Source organism: Numenius arquata, chromosome 12 (assembly GCF_964106895.1).
Source record: "Numenius arquata chromosome 12, bNumArq3.hap1.1, whole genome shotgun sequence".
Taxonomy (NCBI): domain Eukaryota; kingdom Metazoa; phylum Chordata; class Aves; order Charadriiformes; family Scolopacidae; genus Numenius; species Numenius arquata.
Window position 1 is genome coordinate 13,637,178 of NC_133587.1, and position 20,006 is coordinate 13,657,183.

The following is a 20,006-nucleotide window of genomic DNA, read 5'->3' on the forward strand; positions in this document are numbered from 1 at the left end:
TTCTGCCACACAGGCAATAAGGAAAAAAAGTAATGGAAAATTTGAGGAAATATAACAGGGATGGAAGCTAGAAATATCCTATAAAAATCTATCAGTACTCTATAAAAAACTGTGAAATTAAACAGCAGGTAAGATCCTTCTTACGGTGTGCCTCCAGCCCTGCCATGAACTTGCACAGAAGGGATTTTGTAAAAAAATTCAACCAAAACCCACTAAATTCTGGAAAAGTTTTATATAGACTCATAAAATGGTTAGAGTTGGAAGGGACCTTAAAGATCATTGAGTTCCAACACCCCTGCCATGGGTTCCAACACCTCCCACCAGACCAGGTTGCTCAAAGCCCCATCCAGCCTGGCCTTAAACACTTCCAGGGATGGGGCAGCCACAACTTCTAAATACAGCATGAATTCTACTAAAATTTACAAGAACTAAATGGATAGTTCTCATCAAGCCTGATGCTGAGACTTGCTGTTCTGAGCCTACACTGCATCTAGAGCATCGCTTTCCTCTGGCCGTACTGGAGAACATTCCCTCAGCAGGCTCCTCCTGCAATCCCACCTTCAGGCACTCAGGATTGACAGTTTCCAAGTTCATAAAGTTTTCTGGGTTCAAACAGGTGGCGATATATTCCTGAGAATTGAGTTACCTACTTCCCGTGCTCTAAAATGTCACCCTTAATATCTTCAATAGCACCTTGAATCAGAAGCTCTGAAACTAATCTACAAAACATAATGAACCGAGCTCCGCAGCCACCCAGGATGTACATACAGGACCCAGTGCACTGTTCTGCAATCTTCTGTCTATTTAAGAACTGATTCGAAACCCATTAAAATCAATTAAAGATTGCGACTGTTCCCATTAGGCTTTGGAACAGCTCCATGCAGAATACAATATGCTGAAGTTAAGGTTAGCTTTCAATAAACAGTTTTGGGCAGAAAATATGAAAAAACGGAGATTGTTCTGTGATGTCATTTTCTGGAATATGCTTGGCTATTTCAGAGATTCAAAAACTAGCCCATTATGAATACTGGGCTGCACTACCATCAATATAATCATTAAAAGAAATCAGCTTGTTCGCATCTGCAAGGCATTCACAAAAATAAAGCTTATAATAGCGATGCTACTTGAGGAAATAGTCTCTCACATTGCAAAGTTATTCACCCCAGATCCTTCATTTTGAAGTTATTTTTGTGTGTTCTTTTAACATTCATTTAAATTAAACAACTTTTCCACTACATTCACTGAAGTTGAAGTATACCAACAAAAACAAAAAATTGAGCCAAATTTGTAAAAATGGCAGAGGAAGAAGAGATGGTAATTACTGCCATTGCTGGGAAAAAAACCTGCTGAGAGAGAGCCAATAATAATGTAATTCATTTAATCAAGAAGGCTGATAAGAAAGTCTCTTCACATTTTCTAGTCTCATATTCAGTTGTCTAGATTTACTACCAAGGCATGTTGTACCCTGGAATTCATGAAACAAAGGGTAGCGATTTCACACTTGGATAATACTATTTGGAGACAGATTGTTCACATGGGCATTCTTTTATTGCTAAAATTTCAAGCTTTGCCAAAATTTCTATAGTGACTGAAATGGATACTAGAAAAAGTAAGGAAGTTTAAAGTCTGCATGTTCCCTGTATAGAAGAGAGCTATGGTCCCATATTCTCCCCAGTGAGTACCAGTACAGGTGATGAACCACCTGTGGGACAGGCGCTGGTATCTATTTAAGGAATTGTGCACTGTGTCAAGCTTAAAAAAAAAAAAAAGGCAAAACCAAAATAAATATTTGTATTTCTAACTGTAGAAAAGCATCCTGTCAGCATCACTATATCAAATGCTAACTTTGGCCACAATACTTGGCCTGAAACTTCTTTGCAGTCATACTGCAGCATCACGTAAAGCTCCCACAACTGACTCAACAATGAAACACCTATTAAAAAGTAGCAGGGTTTTGGGGTTCTTTTGTTTTGTTGTCATTATTTTTGGTTGTGTTTTTCTTTTGTTTTGGTAAAAAGAAGTGATAGTGTAATGTCAAATGTCAATGTTGCATGGCATCAGCCCCTAGGTGGGTAGACTTTTATCCTGCCAGACCACTGAGGTGCAATACATCATTAACCCACCATTGCAGATGTATAAACAGCGGCACAGAGAAAGTCCAATGAGTGACTTGCCTGGTATAGAAACATAGAATGGTTAGAGTTGGAAGAGACCTTAAAGATCATCGAGTTCCAACACCCTGAACTGGGCAGGGACACCTCCCACCAGACCAGGTTGATCAAAGCCCCCTCCAACCTGGCCTTGAACCCCTCCAGGGATGGGGCAGCCACAGCTTCTCTGGCCAACCTGGGCCAGGCTCTCACCACCCTCACAGCAAAGAATTTCTAGTATCTAATCTGAATCTCCCCCCTTTCAGTTTAAAACCATTCCCCCTCATCCTATGGCTCCCCTCCCTGATCAAGAGTCCCTCCCCATCTCTCCTGTAGCCCCTTTGGTACTGGAATGCCTTTATAAGGTCTCCCTGGAGCTTTCTCTTCTCTAAGCTGAACATCCCCACTCTCTCAGCCTGTATCACGCAGTATCAGTTGTCTGTAACAAATCCCCACATTCTTGTCCAATACTCCTGCTTCCACCCACCAGCCAACATCTCCCGTCTAACAGAGTCTGGAGTTTCCAGCCTGAACACATGCTAATCCTACAAAATCTTTCAAAAAGGCAAAACAAAAAAATCCCGCTACTTCTGGGCATCCCTTGAGATGTGACCTGCAGAGATGAAGGTGGGCTGGTGTAATGATGCTTTAAATAAACAGCCGTGTGCGTGTGTGTCCATCTAAATACCCATGTGTGTGCACATACATGCATATCTACACATAAACACATATATTAAATACAGCGCATCCAACCTCATAATGTTCCACTCACCGTTACTCTTCTGTGAGTGATTAATGACCACGTCTTTCCAAGGAAGGACAGGTATTGAAAGAAATCCAAAAAATGCAATTATTCCCATTCAGTTCTGAGCAAGTCTAATGATGGCCGCAGTGTCTGCGCACAGCAAACAGAAACGTGGCAACATCCACTAAACGTAAGTAGTTGTCAAAAAGACAACTGTATTGACAGTCAGTATTTACCGACCAAAAAGAAGGATTTGTGTGCTTAAAAGCCCATTTTCCTCAGCCGTATCATTTGGTCTAATAAAAGACGCTATCCATACTCACAGTATTGCCTCCTTTCCATCCCCAGACCACCAGAACGCTGCTACTGCATCTATTTACTCGTGTTATACATGCATCACTCTTTCAAATGCTTTAAAATCTCTCAGTTTAATCTTCTTGGAAACAAAAATTAAAAAAAAAAAAGAAAGAAAAAAAATTAATACAGAACCAGAGGGCATTTCAAAGCTGTGTGTTCCATTATCTCAACCATCTCCATAAGCCTGACCTGGCTTGCAACACAGATTAGACATAATAGCTGCCGTTCCCCAGTGGAACCGGCCCAGTCCCTATCTCTCCAGTTCAATGTTATTTTGTGCTGGCAGATTAAAGATAATAAGTGCAGACAGATACAGCTTTCGCTGCAACAGGAGCTAATGTTAGTGGCTTTGGAGGTGTTTTTTCCCTCCTGAGCCACCTGCCATCTGTTTGATCTACACAAAAAAAAACCCCAACCCCTTTTTGTTAACGTCACTTAGCATTAAACAGGCATCGCTGACTGAGGGCTTGTCGCCATCCTCAGCAATCATTGGTTCAAGACCAGAAGGAAATTTCAAGGACAAGAAGAGCCAATGTGGGTCTCGAGCGAGGTGCAGGGTGAGGAGAGACTGTGGGACACCGTTACTGGAATGGGCCAGTACCTTCTGCCGTGTCCTTCGTAACAGCACTGGCTTGGACAAGGGATAAGTATACTTATTTGCATGTATTCTCAGTCAGAATTAATGTGGGTATTTCCAATGGCTTCCATGAAATTAGGTCCATTTGGCTGCAGAAATAATCTAAGCTGGATTTCAAAGCCTTCTCTCCCTGTGCCACAACCACAGCTACCAGACCGTGGAGGCAAAACTCACACAAACGAATCTCATGTCTTCTCTAACAGAGAACATTGGAAAAATATTTTTTGTTGGTTTTGCGTGTGTTTGGTTGGGTGTTTTTTTTTGCAAAAGTAAAAGGCTGAGAAAACCACAAGACAAATAGGAGGAACCTGCTCTGTTTCTAACCTCAGGAGAATCTTCATTACTAGAGAAGGCCCATATGGCCAGGTAACAGTCTACTCACAGTTATATCATCCATGTACAACAGAGAAGACGAGCTCTCCTGGGTAAGGATAATATAGATTTTCAGCACCTGAAGCTGCAGGAGCACCAGCCAGATTCTTTCCACCTTTTCTGGACAGTTTGTGCTTTTCAGAAAGTGCAAAGTGATCATGCTTCTGACACCAGGGAGAGGTCTTAAGTGGTACCTTCAATATAACATCTCCTGCCCCAGAACGAAGGAAAACTGAGGACGGAGAAAGGGGAGAAGGAAAGTCCCAAGGGCAAGGACTCCTCTGCATCAATTCACAGCTGGCCTGTAATCATCTGGAAACAACTTTTACCTCCGCCGTAATGGGAACGGGACGGATTTAAACATCGGGAGTTTGTATCTGATAATCCTGTACATCACCAAGTCCCATCAAAGCAAAGCATGTTGTTGATGCAAGAGAAAACACAAAATATATGGTGTATCCTTCAGTAGAAAAAAAAAAAATCATCCTGCATCAACATCAGCTCCTGCAGCTCCTTAGGGATCTGTCAAGGTGGGCGCCCAGGGAAGTCAGCGTTGCCTCCTCTGCTGTTTTGCTGCTTGACCCTTCCACCAAAAATACTGTGCTCTCTGCCTCTCTCCTCGCTTTCCTCTTTTGCACCATGACTACTGTTAATTAAACCAGGCCTACTTCCCCTTCCTTTTGCACCGTAAGCAAATCCCTCATCATCTCCCAGCTCTGCCTTTTGCTTTGGAAAAGTGCTGTGCAAGGAGAACTGAAATTATAGAGAGGCAGAAAAGCATCATGGCTGCAGAGGTTCATTCTTCTGAATTGTCTGGCTGCATTTATGATAATCCCTTCATTCCATCTGCAGCCCACGCACTTGTGCAGCAGCCCCCTTTTCTAGTTCCAAGAAATTATGCATTCATTATGGAGGAAATTAACACCTCAAAGCAAACTATAATTAGGAATTCTTCAATTCGGTTTATGCTTTTTCAATTAGGCCCTCTATAATTTTAATCACGGGAGCATTAACATGTTTCCGGAATTTATATACCTGTAGTATAATTAAATCCTGAAATGCCTTAGTCTGCAACAGCAAAGCAGAGCTTACTCATCTCCCCTTTTATTGCGTTTTTCTGTTATTATAGACGCATTGAGGGGCACCTGCTGGCGTAAACACTGCCTGCCACGTGCGACAGAAACGAGCCCCCTTGCCCTCTGAACTCATCATCCTCACTCCTGCAGAGGGGCTGCTGGGTGGATAAACCTCATGTGCTGCTTCTGAGCGGTGGACACTTGCCAGGGACTTGTGCCCGGACTCATCCCATCTCATTTTAAGAACCTTAAGGAGCTGCTTTGATTAGGTAAATCATCCTCTGTTGTCCACCAAAAGAGCCGAGCTCCTTCTTGGGCTGCTCCGACCCGGGGTAGCTGCGCTCAGGCTCAGTCCAGCCCATCCAAGGGCTCTCACAGGCCAAAGGAGCCTGGGCAGCACGCCTCAAGAAATCCACAGTTTCTCATTTTTAAAATCTTTCACACTTTTGCTATTATCCTTTTATTCTATGATAGCAAGGAAGGGGCATATTGGCTCTGGGAGCCGTGAAGAAAAGAAATGTCTTGGAAAAAGAAACCTTCAAGCTGGCAACCATGGGTATTTTCTACTGGTTGACAGCTTGATGTGAGAAAATGGCCATCAATTTGTGATTTTCAGCTTAAAGTTCAGACTTCATTAACCTTTTGATTGCTGGAATTTAATCTGACAGTTCATGCGGACAGCATAAAAGATTTATGCAAAAACATTCATTTCCCCACTCAGTAGTTTCAGGCCTTCATAAAACTAAACACTGTTAGCAAAAGCTTCACTGTAGAGCTAATAAAATGCTGCTTGACACAAAAGAATTGTGTCTATGTGTAATTTGATGGTTAAAATATTATCATTTAAATATATGCAAATTTCCTGGCTTCCCTCTTCCATTTCTGTCTACTGCCAAAGCTCTCTGTGGAACCGCTAGTGAGAGACCGCAGGTCACCCAGGCCCAGAGAACGGCCACGGTCCTGGTGGCTGATAAATGGGCAAAGGCAGTTTTATGACCTTTTAAGTGACGGTATCCTCAGATGCACAGTATGCTGGCCCAGTAAGAAAATGCATTTCCTGCACCAGACGAGACAATTGACACAAACCGCCCCTTATCCTCACATTCTATAGCCAACACCTGACCCTTCAGGAGGAACTAAAAAAAGCCTGAAACATCAATTCAATTAATTATGCCATGCTACATAAAAGACTAAACATTCCTTCCTGATACTTACAGTTGTTGCTTTGCATCCTGAAGCACCCCTATATCTCCTGATACAGTAGGCAAAGCACGTCTAAGATCTGGGATAACTTCAAGTACCGCTGAAGTCATCCAGTATGATCTAACCCCCCCAATTCCACCACTCCAGCTGAAATGGCAATGGGTGCTCCGGCTTCCGGCACTGCGGTCTGCTCAGGATTCAGACGCACTAATGAGGTCGAGCCTACAAATGCTTATTATAAATGTGCAACTCTATTCTCCTCCATTTTTTTTGGTATAATAAACATCATGCTGCCGTTATTCCACGCCTTTCACCCAAATTCTCATTTTCATTCTCTCTCTCACATTCACACACAGTTAAAGAAACAGCAGATCTGTTTTATCTTGAAGAGGAAAGAAACTTGCTCATTTACCTTCAAACTCCTGCCTCAATTAAAGGCAGAATGCCATGCAGGAGAAACCCAGCTTGAATGATTTCGGAACAATATCCCTGAGGTATATTATAGGAGATGTTAATTAATACAGATAATTAGGCTTATAATATCAGAAGCCTAGATTGATAATCTCATTCCTCATTAGATACCACAAAATTAAAAGATCTAATGTGATGACTGTTTGCCCTGCATTCAATCAACCCAGTCACGTGACGCATACATTTGAATACGCATTTAGAAGAAGTGGGCCAGGAGTTTTATTTCCCAGGTATTTATAACACGCCTATCACGGCAACTGAACTTTCACAATTACCAAGGGCATGATAATTTGTTATGCTCCCCATGGCTTTCAACATTAGAACCTTTTTTATTGTTTCGCTGATCCCTGACTCCAGTCTTTATTTTTAAGCACAAGGTACGCTGCGTGGGAGTTTTAAGAACAAGAAATTGCCACCCTTTCTTGGCATTAATGAATTAATTATCAACATAAATGCCTGAGGCAAGCTCATGTGATGCCACTGAGAAGCTGCAAAGCAGCGAGCTGAACAGCATTGCTCCCAGTATAGCTGTGGAGATCCAGCCACCAAAGCCACCATCTGGAAAACAAACAAAAACCCCAGCAAATTTTGCGAGTTTATAGCTTCTCGTCTCATTCCTCCTTCACCACGGAATCAAGGTCACTAGGGCTTGCAAACCACTCCTTCCTAAGGACGGACAGAACTACTGTGCGTTAAAAACCAAATCAAAAGAAGGGTGTTGCTGAGAGGGGTATAGGAAAGGTAAGCTCAGGATGAACAGATGCCTGAAATCACACGAAAAGAAAGAATTATCTGGAGATTAAAGTTATCGCCTATGGCTCCAGAGATTCTTTATTTCTACTTTGTGGCAGACTGAAACGGAAGGCAGGTTTTATCTGCCGAAGTCTCAGTTCTCCAACATAAAATGGAAGCAATACCACTCCCCACCATCAAAGGAAATTTCCATTTTTTATATATATAGGAACATGTAAGCACACAGACATCATACAGGATTGTTTGCTTGGAGAAAAGCTCGAGCATAAAACCAGAAAAAGCACTGTTCCTAAGCGTTCTGTTAAATAACACTACAACTGTTTTCTCTTTCTTTGTTTAGCAACATGTAGAAGAAAAATATTTCCTTTATTTCATGCTTGGGAGACCAAGAATCAGATCATAATACTCAAAAGCAACATGGGGCTTGGTCCACATAAATTCATTTCTCCTACTGGCTGGCTGTTGATATGAAAATATCTGTTTCACCTTTGCTCAGTACTTCTAAATAAATTTAAAATATTTAAACCTCTTCTCCTATTTAGATTTATTTCCTTTAAGATGTACAGTAATAAACTAACCCATCCTTCCTCACCATCAAAGTGATTACAAGTATCCGACCACGGCACGCATACACTATAAATGACTCTTACCTGAATATATTTCTCCAGGATCACTTACACATGCTACTTACACTGCATATATATATATATATAACTCCCCCCCCCAATATATATATATATATGCATAAAAGGCAAGTGCAAAGATTGAATACCCGTGTTCTAATAATACTGTTCTTTAGCACAGTAGGAGGTCAGTGCCTAAAGACTGTCCTGTACCCGCGGTGCTGACAGACACACAAAGGAACATCACAGATCACTTACTGATACACCTCAGAGAACTGCAGGAAGATAGGGAGATTAAATGCATCTTTTTCCGACAAAAAAGGTCTCCATTACCTGAAACCCCACAAAATAATTGCAGACTCTTCTCTAATGACCTTCTACAGTGTCCTACAGCTCCAATACACAGAGCTGCATATCGACAAGGCAATCACACCTAAGGCGAGCATTTATTTAAAGTCTGAAATCCTCAAAAATAATACACACTCTGGAAATTTTATTTTCTCCATAATAATAGTATAGGTAGGTTGATAGAACCAACCGCATGTTAATAAACCAGATGGACTTTCAAGTATCCAACACACAAAAAGCAGCCCAGTGGACACGTCATGTAGATAAAATCCCTCACAGTGGTGTTTTCAAGTAGTGAATGGGATATAAATTCTCAAATAGAGGTCTAAAGATGTCATATGTGAATAATCTATGAAGGACTGACGCAGCCCTCCTGACAATAACAGATTCAAAGGCAGAATTATCCTCAAAATCACACTGGAGATTTTCAGGAAAGAGTTGAGGAGTAAAGATTGGGAACACTTGCATTCTTCTTTCCTCTTCTGAATCCATTATAGATGAATGTCAGTCTTCAGCAAATCAATCACAGCTCCATTCACGGGCTTTAGATTGATATAAGAACACCTAAAAGTTATTTTTAAAGGGCAACCTGGAGTCAAGCTCTGCAGGTTATACCATGGAAAATAAAGGCAAGAATGAAACGCCTGTGCCACGAGGGAGAATATTTAACGCCTGCTGATGTTTTATCTTTCTTTTGGCAACAGGACAAAATAGATGAAAGAATATCTAAGTTTATATAATTTCTATTAGTTCATATGAAAGTGTCTTCACTGTTACCCATAGATCGTTAACAATGCCGAGTTCGTGATCATTAGTTTTATAAACTGCCTCATTTAAGTTATTTATCATGAGCCCAGGGGAACATCAGAAATGTCTTAATGTTGAAAGTGACTTTGGATTTGGTGTACCTGCACTTCAGATGAATGGAAATACAATGAATCATATTTGAAATATTCTACAATATTACTCTAAAAATGATCTTCCAGACCATACCCCATCTGTATGCTGCTCAGCCTGCAGCAGAAGGAAATAACACAGAGTCACATAATGATCTTATGCAGAGATACCAGTTGACAATCACACCCCCACATGTATTCCAACTCACCATCCCCAGTATGTAAGAGGAAATATTAAGGATAATTACTCTGTAGTCAGGTTTTTTTGAGTTTCACAGTTCGGAAAGACTACAATAAAAAGCCAGGGCACCGCAGAGCAGATGCTGGCTGCCTGGAGAACTGTCAGGTTGAAGAGATGAGGGGTCAACCTACTCCTGCATAGTGAAAGATTTCGATATCGGAGGTTTTACAAGAAGGTGTGAGGAAAAATCTATTTCAGATTACTTTCAAGTACCTTTTCGGCACCATCTCAGGCAGGCTAGGATACGAAAGGTCAGCGTGAGAAGGGATGCAGGAAAGCATGGCCATGCCTGTGGGAGGCCAGGAGAAGAGGCATCCCACTGGCACGCTGCATCACACAGGACACCCTCCGGGCCCTCCGGGCCGGCTCGCTGCTGCGCATGGAGATTCCTCAGGCATCTGTCTCAAATCTGTGTTCTCACTAGTGCACAGAGGATGGCATCAGGCTAAGAGGGGCTCCAAGTCATTTAAGTTTCTATCAGAATTTTAAAGCGTTTTGAAAACCCATTTTATCATATTTAATAGAAGCGAATGGAAAATACTATATTTGTGAAGGGCAAATAAAACACACACAAACAAAAGGTGGAAAAACTAACCAGAGAACAACAAAGAGGATATATTGGATCTCAGCTTGAATACGAAAAGAACACTGAGGGGGAAGAAACACCTCATTCTTGTGTGTTAAGAGAGTCACAAGCAGCTCACAGCGCGCTATTCTTCTAATCCGCTGGGTGCTGTTGAAGCCTCCGAGGGAGTGCTGCCTGCTTTGGGATACGGTATTTTGAGAGAATTTACACAAATTGGAGAGTGTGCAGAACAGACTGAAAGAAAAGGGATGAGCTTGGGAAAATCTAAGGTTGAAATGACTGGATTTGTTGGCGCTAAGAACAGTCTATATGGTTACACAAGAGAAAGGTATTCATACGTTCTGAGGCTGTCATGGTTAATAAAAAGCTAAAATTCTCCCCAAGACCCCCCTCCCCACACACACGCTCCTGTCCATTCTGGTTTTCATACACACGTCTAAATCAATGCAACGGGCTCATTACAGGAAGCAATCTTATCACTTGGATGTGGCAGGTAAATATTGCACTCTCTGCAAATGTGCGTATAACAGGTTACAATGCAATTAAAGAAATCGGAATAAAAATTTCTAAAAATCCATTTTTTTTTATAACAGATGCATTGGCTGAAAAAGACATTATTCACTGAATGCAGTTAAAGTATAGTAAATTGTCCTTGAGAAAAATCACAAGACTTTTCAATAAAAAGACAAAATAGCAACACTCTTAAGACAGCAGGTGGTAAAACGAGATACAGGAATGTTCCCTCATATAAAGAAATAAAACAAAACAGAGCTGTGCGATTTTACTGCTCTTTTCCAGCAGAAAAACATCCCTAAAGGACTCAGAAAACAGGCTCTTAAATGTGCTCATATGGAGTACCAGAGATTGAAAGGGAAACTTTAAAATACATTACTCAGAAAAACTAGGAAAAGGATGGTGCTAAGTCTTAAAGAGCAGATTTTTTGCTCGAAAGTATAAACGCAACTTGGGGGAGAGCTGCGACATGGGTTGGACCACCAATTGGTACAGGATATTTCATTAAATCCAGGAGTTTACATCTGAGCGATTTGCTCCTGAGTACTCAGTGGGACATCCTTCAAAAGCACTAAGAACCTGTCAGTGGGTTGTAGGAACCCAGGTCTGGAGCATGTCCAGAGAAGGGCAATGGAGCTGGTGAGGGGTCTGGAGCACAAGTCTTGTGAGGAGCAGCTGAGGGAGCTGGGGGTGTTCAGCCTGGAGAAAAGGAGCCTGAGGAGAGACCTTCTCGCTCTCTACAACTCCCTGAAAGGAGGGTGTAGCCTGGGGGGGTTGGTCTCTTCTCCCAGGGAACAGGCAATGGGACAAGAGGAAACGGCCTCAAGTTGTGCCAGGGGAGGTTTAGGATGGATATTAGTAAAAATTTTTCCACTGAAAGGGTTATTAAGCATTGGAATGGGTTGCCCATGGAAGCGGTAGAGTCACCATCCATGGAGTTATTCAAAAGCCGGGCAGACATGGTGCTTAGAGATATGGGTTAGTGATGGTTTTTGTCAGTGTTAGGTTGATGGCTGGACTAGATGATCTTAAAGGTCCCTTCCAACCCAGGCAATTCTGCGATTCTAAGTCACTTCTGAAAGAAGGGACTATGGGATTTTAAAATACCACCCATAGGAAAAAATTCAGAAGTCTCTTGTGAAAACTGGAGGTATAAGCCTGAAGAGCCCACAGGCTCTGGACACCTCTGCAAAGCAGGATCCAGCATTTGGATCTCCAGTGATTCTAATTCACACTCTCAGCTGAGGAGACCGGCAGGATGAACGACCAGCTTCTGCCAGCAACAGAAAAGGCAGTGCCAGCTCAGAAGGGAAGGTTGTTCCTCTGTGCTGGCACCTTTCACCAATTTCCCCAGACAGAAGAGAGCGATGAAGTACAGAGCTCTCTAAGCCAGGTTTCCAGTCAGGGAGTGATCTGCAGCTGAGTGTCCCATTTCAACATCTCACCATTAAGAATGGGACCCAGCTCAGGGACAGTCAGAAATGTTTTCTGCCAGGTCTTCGTTCTATTCCACTAGTGCCTGTGCAGCTCCCTGCTCCTAAATCCTCTCCTCCAGGACTGGAAACTGCTCGCCTACAAGTGGAAAAGCCTCATTTAAACCCGAGTTCATCTTTTCTGCACTAGATCACTGCTTCCCTCTGCAATCAGCCCAGGAGCCACAGCTGGATTATAACATAGAATCATAGAATGGTTTGGGTTGGAAGGGACCTTAAAGATCATCCAGTTCAACCCAGTGCCCAAGATGCTCAAAGCCCCATCTAGCCTGGCCTTGAACCCCTCCAGGGATGGGGCAGCCACAGCTTCTCTGGGCAACCTGGGCCAGGGTCTCATCACCCTCAGAGTGAAAAATTTCTTCCTGAGACCTCATCTCAATCTCCCCTCTTTCAGTTTAAAACCATTCCCCCTCATCCTATGGCTCCCCTCCCTGATCCAGAGTCCCTCCCCAGCTTTCCTGGAGCCCCTTTAGGGACTGGAAGGGGCTCTAAGGTCTCCCCAGAGCCTTCTCTTCTCCAGGCTGAACCCCCCCCCCAACCTTCTCAGCCTGTCCTCACAGCAGAGGGGCTCCAGCCCTCGGAGCATCTTCATGGCCTCCTCTGGCCCCGCTCCAACAGGTCCATGTCCTTCCTGTGTTGAGGACTCGAGAGCTGGACACATGACGGTGTGTGGAGCACAGATAGATCCAGAATCTGAACAGACACATGTGCAAGCATTGAGGATAGTTTGGACATTCACAGGATAGTTACAAAAAAGGCCTTGTCCACCATGGGAGGCCTGATGCCTCCTCCACCTTCGATGGCGATGCTCAGTTGGCAGCGTGACAGTACACAGCTGCACGTTCGGAAGCTCCGGTGCCGCAGAGGCATCTGAAGCGCTGCTGAAAGGGTAATAACCCTGCACAATGCTATCAGTAATCCCTCCCGGAGGTTAACAGCGGGAGGCGAGTAGGTTGAGGCGTCTATAAAAGGAGACTGTGAAAGGCAGAATCAACAGCAGAGTTGGCCTTTTAGTCAGCGCTGGCTTTCAGCAGCTCCATTATCAGAGCAGAATGAGAGAGGCGTGAGCGAAGCCTGGGGAGGAAGGAGAGGGGAGAACTGTGAAAAGAGAAGACAAAACACCAACCTGACGGGTGCTCCCCGGGACTGAGCCGGCTTCAGCATAACAGTGATGGTGGTGTCAGTCTCGTTCAGGGGGGAGTCCGTGTCGTATTCCGGCATCGACGGTGCTACAGCAGAACAAAGAGCAACACGTTAGTTATACACCAGTTACCGCCTTTGGTAGTGATGGCAACGTAATATTAACATTTCTCAGAGACCATTTAACATTTCTCAAATGAAACATCAAAATACTTCCCAATGTTGTGATCAAAATTGTCAAAATCACTTAAATATTTGTACACTCTTTTCCTTTTAAAATTAAACAGGAATCAGAAACCCAAATCTTTAAGTTGCCGTCTTGAATTTTTAGACTTGGTAATCCTCTGAGATGGGATCATTCCTTCCATTCTAAAGGTGAAGAAAGAAAACTGCACGGACATGATAAAAGACCGCTTTGGATGAGTGACTCAGCGGCAGAGCTAAGAAGAGCACCGAGGAAGCCTGGCTCCTGCTCCCTGTCCTGGTCACTGGATCAGACCATCCCCATCGCTTTGCTGGCATGTTCCCCAAAGCAATACAGAAAACCACTGAATATTCACACTTAGCCTAAGTCTAGTTTCTACTTCTGCTTTGTTATCTTCTATTAGGATCCTTTCAGGAAAGCCGGATATCTCTCCTTAGGAAACATGTTTTACTTAGTTCGTTACTTCTTCCTTCCCCAACACAGACATCTGTTTGGGACACTTTTTACTGTGGAAGAACTGAAGAGATCACGAGATCAGAACAGCATCAAATTTATTCCAAAGATATAAGTTTTGTTGAAATATCTTTAAAGTACAAAGCGAACAGAAGAATTCACACAAAAAGTTCATCTGTAACTCACAAGGGCAAGCCGCATCGTGGGGGATCCCATATTTAATCCTCTCGCAGTGACTTCCACTGTAATCCTGTTTGCAATCAGGATTTTTATCTAGATGCATGAAAACTGTCAAGGAATGTTGGTTGCTATTGTCAGCTCAGCTACTGACTTCCCTGTCATTAAGCTGGCAATGAGTTCAGAACCCTTGCCAATCCCTTAACGAGGATTTCTCCAAAAAAGGTGCTCTGCATCAGGGGGAAGCAGTGCCAGGCATTTAAAGAAGATGCACCTCACCAGCAGTCTTCTACACCAGAGATCACCGCAGCTGCTGGAGATGCCACCACAAGGATTGAGGGGATGGTAACGCAGTAGCACCAGGAGGTTGTAAGGCCAGGTTGGACACCAGAAACAACCTGGGCTCTGTCTTTGCAGGCTCCATCATCTTCCAGCCCTGCTGCGGCGCTGCACTGGTGCCACCAAATTGTTTGTGATGCCTTAGCCAGCTCGGTGTCTCCTCCTGGCTGTGCGTGAGACCTGGTTAGTTATCTTCTGGGTGAAACACTGTGTCTGCCACAGAGGATTTACAATCTTCCTTTCAGACACCTTATAGTTAAGAAGTAAATGCAAGAAACATGGGTCTTGGCAGGACTAGATAATGGTATTAAGTATAATTCAGCAATCAGAGTCTGTATTAGTCACAAGACACTGAAATAAGATACAGTCATTTTCCTGTGATCTCAAGACGGAACAGTTGTGTGGTACCTCAATAAGACAATTGGCAGTGATCTCTCTAAAATAGCAACTACTACTCATCAATTTAATGCCTATTTTGCAAGATCCCAGTTCTGCCCAAAGAGAAGTCCTCAGGAATTCTGCCATTTAATTGTGATTAAGAATAATAAACAAACATATCCCCACATATACACCCACACATTGCTACAGCATAGATGTCTTTTCATTTTAACATATATGTAGTCCTACAAGGACGTGCCAGTCAATGCAGAAATCTTTCTTCTCCCTACTAGCCTTTGCACTGCTTCTTAGAGCAAGTTTAAAAGTAATTTCCAAGCTACATGTATAGGACTGACTGTGCAATGAGATAATCCAATGTCAGAGACTACCCTAATGCCTGCATGGAGTCTGTGCCTACCTGTTGTGAACCTGATATTAGGAAGATGGAAAAAAAAAAAAGACAATAAACCAAGCTCAGTGTGCATACAGTTAATAATCATGCAGGCGTCTAACAGAATTTGAGCATTCACTGAATAATAAAAATGCAAATAAATGGAATCAGAGGGGGAAAGCACTAGCATTACTGTGCTATTCTATTTCTCTGGTCACAAGTGAACAGAGTGGGTGCCGTCCCTTCCCAGCAGGGCTGTGGAAACCCTAACGGTCCGGGGAAGCTGATAACACAGTTAATGGCTTTCCCGCAAGTGGCCAAAACATGGGCTTTTGGACTAAATGTTAAGGGCTCAAACCCTGCTGATGGTTAGTGGAGGGAACGGATACATTTTTATTTCCTTAAAATTTACACTGTCACTTATTACTAACAACTTACTTTTATTAACCAATTTTGAAATAGGGCAATGGAAAACAGACACTGTTGTGGACTCTCCTCTGTGGCACCCAGCCATAATTTCAAGCATTACTAGTGTCCTGAAGGTCTCAAATGTTTATTTTGGCTTTACTGAAATAACAGGTAAGGTATTCCAAAAAATTAGTTTTAAACTGTGTTAGACAACCTATTTTAGTGCTGTCAATTAAATTCTATGTATGTCTGCCCAATATCATCTCTACCATCCCTTTATCCATCTTTTTTTCTGATACCTACCCTAAGTTTCCATTTTATTCTAGAGACATGCACCTTCTTCTTTGCAATGCCTCCTGATTTTAGTGCCTTTCATATACTTGTCTGCCTACCTCAAGCCCTCCCTCTGCCCTTACTCTGAAAGAAAACATAAAAACAGCTTTTCTCCTTTATTTTTAGTCTCCTTGCACTATTAATTCAATTACCTCATTACATCCATTTTGGTGCAATCTGAAAGTAAAAGCCACAATGAAGGAGCTTCCCCAGCCAGGCAGATAATACTAACAACTAATATAGGGATAGTTTATTTGTAGAACTAATGAAGGACCTCATTTAAAAACGTTCTACAAAGATATTAATGGATATTGAAGATATCCACAAATTATCCACGGCATTTGTAACCCAAACAAACACAGATACTGGTTTGAGGCCATTTTAAAAAATTTGCCCTATGAAACTTGTAGAGACACTAAACCAAATACCTTTATATTGTTTTATGCATCAGCTGCAGGTCTAAAGAATAAAGCCCTATAAAGTTCTTTTTTCTTCTTCTCCAAGGCAGTACCTGAAATCTTAGTTGCAATCCGTGTTGTGATGGGTGGCCCAAAGCCCTTGACTGTGCTGGCTTTGATGGTGAATGAATACGTAGTCCCTGGGTATAATCCTACAAAGAGGTGATGGGTTTCATTCCTTAGTTTGAAGACTTTCCCTCTTTGGCTGGAGAGGTCAGCACTGGGATCCAGGGACCCAACGGCCTTGTACGTAATCTGCAAATGAAGAACAAGGAGAAGAAGGTGATAAGGGGCATTCTGCTCCTGGCCTTTCTCTGCTCCCCTACTTGGCCGTCTCTTGAGACTAGACATTGAAAATACAAGGACAGATATAATTTCAGTATCTCTAGTGAGAGGTTCTGTTCGGATGCTAGCAAACAAACAGGACAATTTTTCCAAGGCTTTACTTACAAAAAACCTAATTTCTTCTCTCCACTAGAACCTCAGCATGTGCTGATTTACAACAAAAGATGCAAACAATTGCTTTTTGTTCTGAGTCTCAGAACTTCTGCGGTCAAACCAGGGTGAAGAATTTTCATGAGAATTTCCCACACAACCCCCCATACCATATGAAAATTTTTGGTGCAAACACAGATACATTTTTCTTCAGGTATTTTTTCCTTCTGGTAAATCGTCTCTTCAAAAGGCCGCTGAAAACAATGGAAGCCTTTTACTGATAACAAAGGGTTTGGAAGTCTTTTCCTGCGCTAAAGAAAATACGCCAAAATGAAATGTTGAGATTAAGCGGTATGTTTAAATGAAATAAATATCATCAAGTCTCTAGGCAAAAGCCCTTCTCTTCTCTGAGCCTGTCAGCCAGCTTCTGCTGTCCTTTCCCAAGACCTGTTTTTAGCCCCAGTTTGCAGGTTTACACATGGTACCAGCCCAGCTTTTGCCTTCTCGAGAGAGTAATCCAGCAGGGTTCCAGACCTGGAGAGCCGTTCATGAACACCCCGCTGCCGGGGCTAACGCAGCTTTAGAGGGACCCCAGCTGAGAGCACCCCTTTGAAATTCTGCTCCAGCTCCATTACGCTCACCCGTGGCAACCCTGTTGATATACAGACACTTGCAAGTAAAACTCATGAGTTATTTACCAGCCAATTCCTTGCCCGCGTTCCAAATTCAATCCAAAGGCAGCTCAATTTCAACTGAGCTGTCAATATAATATAACGTGCTCCACTGCTCTCCTAACCTTTCCTGATATTATGAGATCCTCGCTTATTTGTAATGAAACACTATGAATAAATCAATGTATGTTAATACATGAAGTCTTCAATTTTTTATGAAGGACTCCACAAGAATCTAATTCCCAGCTTTGCTGAAAGAGCCTTTGAAAATCTTTAAGTCGCTTGCTTTATGACAGGAGGAAAATGCTGCATTTTGAGGAAAAATAAATACACAACGTTTAAAAAGGGGAACTTTAATAATAACAGGATAAATAAGAGACAGAGACGGATGCTACTGACACCAGAGAAGGGAGCGAGCGTGTGAATCCTATTATTTGGACAGAGAAGAACAATTTAGACAGAGCTGACACCCAAGATAAGGCAGCACAACAGAAAAGGGCCTTGAATTACACCAGGCCCATGGAGCAGCAAGAAATAACAAAAGCAGAACTCTTAAAGGGATTATGATTGAACAGCTTGCAAGTGATTTCATTGAAAACCGACTAATTTTTCCAGGAATTACAACATGGTTTTAAATTTTTATTACTTGCCAGAAACCTGTGAGAGACCTTAGCACAATGGCCATTAAAACAAAAAAATTAAATGCAGGGAGGAGAAATCATGACACTTGCTCCTTTTCCTTAGGTAAGGCGAGGACCGTGCAATGCAGCATGGCACGGGACAACACTTTGATAGCTCTTATTGCATCAACGTACTTTAGGGCAAGGGAACCTGCGTAAAAACATCATCAGAATTAGAGTGAGCATCAAAGACCTTAAATTAAGAGACAGGACCCAGTGGATGCCACAGCCAAATCTAGGAAGAAAAACGTATTAACTCTGTCATTAGGAATGAATCGATGCAATCCATATGCTCTATTTGCAAATCAAGTGCTAGAGAAACAGCAATTCCGTAAAATTCCCAAGGACAATCAGTAAAATAGAACTTTGGAAAAAAGAAAGGGAACTTCCTCCTGCTGGGGCACTGAAAAGCACATTCACAGGATGCCCAGCCGTAGCCTATGCGAAAGCAGTGACATTTATTTTCAAGCACATTATACAGAAGGCTATAAATATAAGTGGAAGATGCACTTGTCCTTGATCTTCACATAAATGCAAGTTATTCAGCTACCTTCACCAGTTCTAAAATCACTACAAAAAAAGAGGTGTGCTTTTTTTTTTTTTTTTAAATTTAAGAAAACCATCCCCTTAAGGCAAATAGAGCTAGAAAAGCTTTCAGGATAAAAAAAAAAGCCACTGATTTAAAAAAAAAAACCAAAACAGTCTTTCTTTTTTCCTGTTGACTATAGCAGAGAGTATGAGTTCAAGGGACATTAAAACAATCTGGGTTCAACTCACAAGAAGCAGGGAAGGAGAAAACTATACTTGAGAGAGAGTATGGCCACTATTGGAGATTGTGGTGTGGGTGAAGATTGTCTGCTCACTCAAATCAGACTTCAGTATTTCCCAAAAAATTTCAGGATATAGAAACTGCAGCAAAGACAGACTTGTGGCATAGCCAAATCGCAAGATTATTGTTACTGCAGTAGACTCTCTGTTCCAAAAGCTTCCCTATTAAACCAGGTGATGTGCAGACATTCAAAGAAAGCAATACTAGTCCCTACAACATAACATTTAATACACGAGCAGTACCTGGATGCAACACAGAGAATAGGAAACCAACAGTACGAAATTGGGCATGTGGTTCAGAAGGAGAACTATTTAAGGGACTGGTGAGCAGACACAGCCAGTTACCGGCTTTTTGCTCTCGTCAGAGTTAGTCTCCAGCTCTTCTCCGCTTCCCACAAGAAGAGCTGGGAATGACTGAAGTGACGAGGACAGTACATAGAGACAGCGCCAGGAGAGCCTGTGTGCCCACCCCTGCTGGTGGCTTTCGTCATGACCACGATAAGCTGATGTTCTCCGAGTCCCCATTTTGCCATTTATATAACGAGGGCTATTACACTCCTCTACACAAACATTTTGTGGTTGAGGAACTCCATGGATTTCTGTAATTGCCGAGCGCTGATGGTTAAGCAGCAAAACCACAGGTGAG

At 42.5% G+C, this 20,006-nt stretch overlaps 1 protein-coding gene across 1 annotated transcript in view; it reads right to left on the reverse strand.

The window, feature by feature from the left end:
- Positions 1-20,006, reverse strand: part of PTPRT (protein tyrosine phosphatase receptor type T) — a 477,289-nt gene that overhangs the window by 102,119 nt on the left and 355,164 nt on the right. Inside the window, exons 10-11 of the mRNA XM_074157294.1 lie at positions 16,800-17,001; positions 13,591-13,693 (exon numbers count right to left, since the gene is read on the reverse strand). Of these exons, the coding sequence (XP_074013395.1) occupies positions 13,591-13,693; positions 16,800-17,001 (305 nt within the window). The remainder of the gene's footprint in view (positions 1-13,590; positions 13,694-16,799; positions 17,002-20,006) is intronic.